Here is an 8835-nt window from a genome sequence, read left to right as displayed (position 1 = left end):
TCTGGAGGTCACCCCCCACCACACCACAGGAGGTTGGTGGCACTTTAATTGGGCATAACAGGCTCATGGGAATGGTTTCCATGTGTTTGATGCCATTCCATTCACTCCCTTCCAGCCATTATTATGAGCCGTCCTCCCCTCCACTCACTAGTGGGGTCCAGGCTCTATCACAATGTGATGATACAGAGAATAATGGACAGCCACAGACAATGAGGTCTCAGCTCCTTGTTCTTGGTAAAGACAGTTTTAGCTTCATGAACTTAGTGCAACTCAGCTTACCCTATCATAGGGTAAGGCTGTTTTGCCCCATTTTGTTTTTACATTGTCTACAATGTATAGCTCCAAATATGTTTCAAACAATCATGTCAGTCTAATTGACCTTCAGGCATTCTGAATTTCAGAGTGGTTACCTAAGCCTCATCCTAAACTTAGTAGCTTAGCAAACAAAGTGGAAGGGTCAGGCTGTTGAAATGAACACTTTCAAGTATGTAATTCACTGACATTTAGCAATGAGCTAGCCGAGACAATACAAAAATGTGCTTTTGGATGGTATGCACATCCCCGTCACAAGAGGGCGAAATGATACTTTGGTCGCTTCATGGGTTGTAGTTTTCTTTACATTTTCCAAGTCCCATGTATTTCTATTTTGTAGTACCCGCCAGGCCGGCATGTCACGTCTCGGCACATATTCACATTTTAACAAAAAAGACAGACGACAAAGGGGGAGGGATCATAGCTCATGGCTCTATCACAGTGCCATCCGTTTTGTCACCAAAGCCCCATATACTACTGATAAGAGAATTATCTAATAAAGGTAAATGAATCAATAAACCATTATGAATTATTAGTCATGTAGCATGGATAATGAATAATCAATGTAATGAACGATTAGTCCCAGAAAGTCTAGTAGAGGCTGGAGAGGGAGAGAAATGTGTGTGTGTATTTAGTGTGCCCAAGAGAACAGAGGACATATGGTACAGGGAGTAAAAACTTCAAGGGGTTCCTAACCTTGAGGGAAAGGAACAGGCAGAGCTGGATAGTGATAAACAATGTGGGAAGTCAAAGGGGGATGCAGTTCACCAACAGTTTGTGTGTAAATGCATGTGCGTGAGTAAAGAGAGAAACTATATAATGACTGTTTTGTTATCTTGACCTCAGAACGTTCTCATGAATAAAGCCGAATGAAGCTTTTGCAGACAGCTGAGTCCTTGCCTAATTATTTAACCCATTGTCTTACAAACCTTGGGAATCAGTCAAGGCTTATTGATTGTTAATTATTATCATTACGATATAAAATTCCTATATCAACTACCTACCACTGCGACCTGTATGCTCTCGTTGGCTGGCCCTCGCTTCATACTCGTCGCCAAACCCACTGGCTCCAGGTCATCTACAAGACCCTGCTAGGTAAAGTCCCCCCTTATCTCAGCTCACTGGTCACCATAGCAGCACCCACCTGTAGCACGCGCTCCAGCAGGTATATCTCTCTGGTCACCCCCAAAGCCAATTCCTCCTTTGGCCGTCTCTTCTTCCAGTTCTCTGCTGCCAATGACTGGAACGAACTACAAAAATCTCTGAAACTGGAAACACTTATCTCCCTCACTAGTTTTAAGCACCAGCTGTCAGAGCAGCTCACAGATCACTGCACCTGTACATAGCCCATCTATAATTTAGCCCAAACAACTACCTCTTCCCCTACGGTATTTATTTATTTATTTATTTTGCTCCTTTGCACCCCATTATTTCTATTTCTACTTTGCACTTTCTTCCACTTCAAATCTACCATTCCAGTGTTTTACTTGCTATATTGTATTTACTTTGCCACCATGGCCTTTTTTGCCTTTACCTCCCTTATCTCACCTCATTTGCTCACACTGTATATAGACTTATTTTTCTACTGTATTATTGACTGTATGTTTGTTTTACTCCATGTGTAACTCTGTGTTGTTGTATGTGTCAAACTGCTTTGCTTTATCTTGGCCATGTCGCAAATGTAAATGAGAACTTGTTCTCAACTTGCCTACCTGGTTAAATAAAGGTGAAATAAAAAGAAATACCTAAAAATAGTGATAAAGCAGACCATCAATCAAAATACTTATAGGCCAGACATCCACAGCAAACGAATCCCAGGTAAACACTGAAACATATACTGAACACAAATATAAACGCAACATGCAACAATTTCAAATATTTGAGTGAGTTACAGTTCATAAATTCATTATCCAATCATGTGAAATCTATGGATTTCACATGATTGGGAACACAGATATGCATCTGTTGGTCACAGATACCTTTAAAAAAAGTTAGCGGTGTGGATCAGAAAACCAGTCAGTATCTGGTGTGACCACCATTTTCCTCATGCATGCAGTGCATGCTACACATCTCCTTCGCATAGAGTTGATCAGGCTGTTGATTGTGGGCTGTGGAATGTTGTCCCACTCCTCTTCAATGTCTGTGCCAAGTTGCTGGATATTGGCGGGAACTGGAACACGCTGTCGTACACATCAATCCAGAGCATCCCAAACTTGCTCAATGGGTGGTGATGTCTGGTGAGTATGCAGGCCATGGAAGAAGTGGGACATTTTCAGTTTCCAGTAATTGTGTACAGATCCTTCCGAAATGGGGCCATGCATTATGCTGAAACATGAGGTGATGGCGACGTATGACTGGCATGACAATGGGCCTCAGGACCTCTGTGCATTCAAATTGCCATCGATAAAATGCAATTGTGTTTGTTGTCCGTAGTTTATGCCTGCCCATACCATAACCTCACCACCACCATGGGGTACTCTGTTCACAACGTTGACAACAGCAAACCGCTCGCCCACACGACGCCATACACATGGTCTGTGGTTGTGACGTTGGAGGCGGCTTATGGTTGAGAAATAAACATACAATTTTCTGGAAACAGCTCTGGTGGACATTCTTGCAGTCAGCATGATTTTGCATGCTCACACAAAACTTGAGACATCTGTGTCATTGTATTGTGTGACAAAACGGCACATTTTAGAGTGGCCTTTTATTGTCCCCAGCACAAGGTGCACCTATGTAATGATCATGCCGTTTAATCAGCTTCTTGATATGCCACACCTGTCAGTTGGATGTATTATTTTGGCAAAAGAGAAATGTTCACTAACAAGGATGTAAACAAGTTTGTGCCTATGGAACATTTCTGGGATATTTTATTTCAGCTCATGAAACCAACACTTTACATGTTGCGTTTATATTTTCGCCCAGTGTATATGTTACAACTTTTATCACAAGCTGTAACGTATACATAAATAAGGGAGAGTTATGGCTTTTTGCATTATCCAACTGTAGTTAATTATAAATGTAGGCAGTACTCACGTGGTTTCATCGCGCCGGAGACTGCAGATTCTTTTGTTCAAAAAAATCCATCAAAAAACGAGGAAGACGGACAGACACTAGAGAATCAGGAAATCCTTCTGCAGACGTTAATTAGTCGCCGAATTAGAAGTAAAATAATCTGAAATCAAGAGGTTTAACAACTTTTAGTTGGAGAAAGCGAAAGTTTTTCATCGGTGTATTAGCTAGCTAACGTTAGTTAACGTTACCCAAGGTTTGTGTCTTTGTTTAGATATCGATAGCTTACACTAGCTGGCCTTAGTTAGTGACGTTAGCTGGCTAGCTAGATTAGCTAGCTAACTCTTTTTTTTAATCCAGTGAAACTGTGCACTGTGTGGCTATTTTCGTATTTTTCCGTGGTTTAATAGTTGTCCGCTGTTCAGTAGGTAGTAGCCTCAGATTATGTTAGCACAAAGACAAAGAAATGCGGACAACTGAGTGCTAGAATTCATTACTAGCGCGAGTTGCTATGTTAATCGTGCCTAAGATGGGTGGCTTTCTAACTTGTGTGTACTTGGACTTGAATTTAACGTGTAAATGACAAGCCATTTACACTTAGTTTTCCTTTGACTGTTTACATGTCTTTCCTCTCAAGAGCATTGCATTGTCAGCAGTTCAGCAATAATAGTTTGGTTTCGGTTGTATTGATATCTAAATGCATGTATGTGTTTTCACCCCCACTTTTTAATAGATATTTTGACAAACATGCCACGCAAGAAGGTAACCGAAGTCTCAGGGAATGGTGGGATCAAGAGGAAGAGGGCAGGAGGCAAAAAGAAGGAAAGGGAGTTCAGCAGTGATGATGAGTTTGACGATTATGAAGAGCAGGAGAACACAAAGAAACCTGGCAAGCCTGCTACAAAGTCAGGCCTTCAACCAGTCACTGTCGCGGACGATATCAAGGAAAAAATAGTAAGTCCTGCATGAGGCTGTCGAACGTTGTTCAGGTAATCAAGGGAGGGGGTTTGTGATGTGACTATATAGAATTGTGGTTAATGTGAATAGAGAATGTAACAACATGTTATTAGTCACTTGTAAATCAAGGGTGCTTATGCAGTGCTAGAACAAAACATCAGGAGAAACGTTAATTAAGATAAAGCTGATCCCTGTATTGTCATTTCTATAGAAACTTGACTTACCTAAAGTCAAAGGTCAACTGCTCATTTTCGGAGCCACCAACTGGGATCTCATCGGAAGGAAAGAGGTGCCAAAAGCACAAGGTATAACCCTGCCCAGTCCTGTACATTGCTGTATGCAATACTCCACTCGGTTGTCCCTTAATAGCACTTGTGCTACCAACTTTGAAAGTAGTTTTTCCTGTCTTTCTACTGACAATCTTGAAGAAATCCTCATAATTGACTGCAGTATTGAACTGTTTCTTATCAAATCAAACTTTAAAGTGCATTTCAAATCGCAGCAGACTTTGTTAAAGGTGTGTGTGTGTGGTCTCGCAGTGGCCTTCAGGAACCTAGGCCAGAACTTGTGGGGTCCGCACCGCTACGGCAGCCTGAGTGACGTGCAGGTCAGCAGTGTGGTGTCTGGGCCTTGTGCTGCCCACAGCCTCCTAATCACCACCGAGGGCAAGCTCTGGAGCTGGGGTAGGAATGCTATACTGTAATAGCTCATAGTTTATACTTGTATGTATATGTCTCATAGATGTAATCATTCTAGCTTGTTTGAGTCCAGGAGAAAGGATCAATGTTGACTTCTTTCTCCCTTTGTCAGGTCGAAATGAAAAGGGTCAGCTGGGTCACGGGGACACCAAGCGCCTGGAGGCCCCAAAGCTGATTGAGCCCCTCGCAGACGAAGTGGTGGTGGCTGCAGCCTGTGGACGCAACCACACCCTGGCATTGACAGAGGGTGGCACCGCCTACTCGTTTGGAGAGAACAAACTGGGCCAGCTGGGCCAGGGCAACCAAACAGATGCAGTCCTCAGTCCAGCCCTGGTAAGCAACATCAACCTCATTATTCATCAGCCTAATTATTGTGTCTGATTTATTATGGGTCTAATATGGCCACATGCTGAGCCTGTGCTTATCAAAGCTTCTCCTTTCCCCTCTCAGATCCAGTACAATGGGCAGCCCTTGGTCAAGGTGGCGTGTGGGGCAGAGTTCAGCATGGTGGTGGACTGCAAAGGAAACCTCTACTCGTTCGGGTGCCCAGAGTATGGCCAGCTAGGTATGTCCACAACTAACGAGCAGGACTGGACAGATTTAAACTTCTAAAAAAAGTTTCTCCAATGACACATTTGAAGAGTCACAATGACCCTTTCAAAAATCATTCTAGATCAAACACTGGCGTTGCACTTATTTTTGTGTTGTGTTTTGGGTCACAGGACACAACTCTGACGGCAAGTTCATTGCCCGCGCCCAGCGCATCGAGTTTGACTGTGAGACCATTGCACGCCGCGTGGCCATCTTCATCGAGAAGAGTAAGGACGGCCAGGTGACGCCTGTACCTAACGTGGTGGTCCGAGACGTTGCCTGCGGAGGCAATCACACGGTGAGGAGAAAAGATGAGGATGCGTATTCAGTCTTAGAATTATCAGTTTGACCTTTTAGATCATAATAAATAAGATTACATGTACATGGGTGACCTGATTCTAGATCAGCACTCCTACTCTGAGACACTTTATAAATACGGGCTCTGATCCCTACTGTCACAAATACACCTTGAGCCAGAAATGTGCATTTTAGAAACCAATCAAACAATGATATAGAGCTTTATGTCTCGCAATAGTGTTGGTGTATATTAGTGATGTTAGCGCGAGGTGTGTGTGTGTGTGTGTTTCCAGCTGATATTGGACTCACAGAAGCGGGTGTTTTCCTGGGGCTTTGGTGGTTATGGACGGCTGGGTCACACGGAGCAGAAGGACGAGATGGTGCCCAGACTGGTGAAGCTCTTTGACTTCCCCGGGCGCGGGGCATCCCAAATCTACACTGGCTATCAGTGTTCCTTCGCTGTAAATGAGATGGGTATGGGACACAATGCTTAACCCCTTGAATGTCGCACTGATGAGTAAATCTCTTTAGAATAATTTTATGTATCACCCCTATTATCAATTTATACCACTATAAACCAAGAATACTACTGTTACTTCCCCCAAGTCTGTTGCTCTACCTGATATACATTCTGTACAAAACATCTCTTTCCATGACAGACTGACCAGGTGAAAGCTGCGATCTCTTATTTATGTCACCTGTTAAATCCACTTCAATCAGTGTAGATGATGGGAGGTCTGGTTAAAGAAGGATTTTTAAGCCTTGAGACAATTGAGACGTGGATTGTGTATGTGTGCCGTTCAGAGGGTGAATGGGCAAGACAGAAATGTGCCGAACGGGGTATGGTAGTAGGTGCCAGGCGTAACGGTTTGAGTGTGTCAAGAACTGCAATGCTGCTGGGTTTTTCACACTCAACAGTTACTCGTGTGTGTCAAGAATGGTCCACTACCCAAAGGACATCTAGCCAACTTAACACAACTGTCGGAAGATTTGGAGTCAACATGGGCCAGCAGCCCTGTGGAACGCTTTCAATACCTTGTAGAGTCCATGCCCAGACGAACTGAAGCTGTTCTGAGGGCAAAAGGTGGTGCAAGTCAATATTAGGAAGGTGTTCTTAATGTTTTGTACACTGAGTGTATATTGTAGTGATTTTCAAGGGGTATGCCAACTGATTTTTGAACCTTACATCTGTCAGTCTAAACAATGTAGCCATTACACCCAAGAGTTGGACAAATTTTGCTGGTGTCTTTTGATGAGGAAGCTACAATATTTTTAAAAATTGTGCAGGAGGGCTGTTTTTCTGGGGGGTCACCAATACCTCGCGGGAGTCTACCATGTACCCCAAGGCCGTGCAGGACCTGTGTGGCTGGAAGGTCCGCAGTCTGGCGTGCGGGAAAAGCAGTATAGTTATCGCTGCAGACGACAGCACCATCAGCTGGGGACCCTCCCCCACCTTTGGAGAACTGGTAAGTTTTAATTGGTGTATTTATAAAGCAGACTTCTCGCACCCAAAGTGCTGTACCATTATAGAAATGTACTTGCGTGCTCAAATGACTGCTGAATTGGCACACCTCTTCTGGCTTCTCTATCTCTTATGACATGGGTTTTGTGTTTTGTTACAGGGATACGGCGACAACAAGGCCAAGTCCTCCACTACTGCTCAGGAGGTGAAGACCCTGGATGGAGTTTACACTGAACAGGTGTGGAGCAGCAACTAAGAATGAAAACAGTGATGAATTTGAATCCCCACTTATGTATTCTGTAGATGGGAAACTGCATTTAGGTGAATGTTCACTCTTTGGGCTGAAACTTTTTGTTTGTGGTTGCAGGTGGTGATGGGATACGCACACTGCCTGGTCATCGTCAGACAGGATACTCCACAGGAACAAGAGAAGCTCAAGAAGCTGCCAGAGTACAACCCTCGCACGCTCTGATAGGGCACCATCCAGCTGCCTCACCTTTTATTTTTTTACTCCAGAGACAACCGATTCTCTCCAGAATGCACCTGCCCTTTAAGTCACCTTTTGTAAGTCATGATGGATGGCTGGGGAGGGTGGGCTCCCATGAATATGTATGCATACACTTTGAAAAACAAGTCAGGTCTAGGCCAAAGATTCAGAGGTTAAATGAAAAAAAAATGTGCCACAACAACTAAGACTGAAACAAATCCACTCTGGACAGAATACATCCTGCTCACAACGCTTGTCAGATTTCTACAGCTGGATAGAGGGACTCTACCACTCAACTCTCCAAGCACATTATTCCTCTCTGGGTTCTACTCCTACCCCAAAATCCATGCAACTCCACTGAAGCGTTCACTATATTTTCATGAAGTCTTTTTATTCTTCTGTTGAACTGATCAATGTCCTCTCCCTCACCATAACAGGTGCTACATCAGTCCTCTTTGGGCAGATTCATTTCCAAGTGAGGGATCACTTCAAGACCAACACCATGCCTTTTGAAATTGTCATTTGGGGGTATGGAGTAAATGTTTCTTTGTTTGTTCCCAAAGACCAATTGCTGAATTTAGTTTAATTTGTTCATGAAGTCCATGGCAGTATTACTCCTCGTCAGGTCGATCTGTATGCATTGTCAGAACACAACCGGGATCTGAGACATTTGTGCCACCAAGTTGATGCTCTCCGGCCATTGACTTATGTTACATTCCTTGGTTTCTCTTCACTTGTATGATTAAATGTTGGTGTTGAGGATGCGCAACTGTCCCTCAAAGGCCAGTGTCTGCTTGTTGTCAATCTTCCTCAGTGACTCCTTTTTAGCCTGGGAAACCAGCTGTTGACACTGCAGTCTTGGGAATGAAAACCAGCATGAATGTCATTTTGGGAGGACTTGAGTTGTGCCTCTGTTTTAGTGTGAAACTACACTTTCTGCACTGCTGTTAAAATTCTTTATTTCATATGCTTCTGTGTTGGCAATCCTAAATAATCCCATAGATTATTATATTTATAGT

At 43.5% G+C, this 8835-nt stretch overlaps 1 protein-coding gene across 3 annotated transcripts; it reads left to right on the top strand.

Moving 5' to 3' along the window:
- The first annotated feature begins 3317 nt into the window (after window positions 1-3317).
- Window positions 3318-8598, top strand: LOC106572241 (protein RCC2 homolog). Of its 3 annotated transcripts, XR_001321083.2 has the most exons (12): window positions 3318-3580; window positions 4058-4278; window positions 4493-4586; window positions 4821-4964; window positions 5092-5312; window positions 5430-5544; window positions 5702-5868; window positions 6161-6341; window positions 7155-7333; window positions 7490-7567; window positions 7697-7893; window positions 8254-8598. XR_001321083.2 is itself a non-coding variant. In XM_014146262.2 (11 exons), the coding sequence occupies exons 2-11, from the start codon at window positions 4072-4074 to the stop codon at window positions 7799-7801; spliced, it is 1491 nt and encodes a 496-aa protein (XP_014001737.1). In that variant the 5' UTR covers window positions 3318-3580; window positions 4058-4071; the 3' UTR covers window positions 7802-8598. The 3 variants fall into 3 exon arrangements, 2 of the variants coding, with proteins under 2 accessions (XP_014001737.1, XP_014001738.1); XM_014146262.2 differs by having other exon boundaries at window positions 7697-8598; XM_014146263.2 differs by having other exon boundaries at window positions 3326-3477; window positions 7697-8598.
- Window positions 8599-8835: the final 237 nt, after the last annotated feature.

This window comes from Salmo salar, chromosome ssa15, assembly GCF_905237065.1.
Source record: "Salmo salar chromosome ssa15, Ssal_v3.1, whole genome shotgun sequence".
Lineage (NCBI taxonomy): Eukaryota > Metazoa > Chordata > Actinopteri > Salmoniformes > Salmonidae > Salmo > Salmo salar.
Note: the sequence above shows the minus strand (reverse complement) of the source record. Positions and strands in the feature narration are given on the sequence as shown.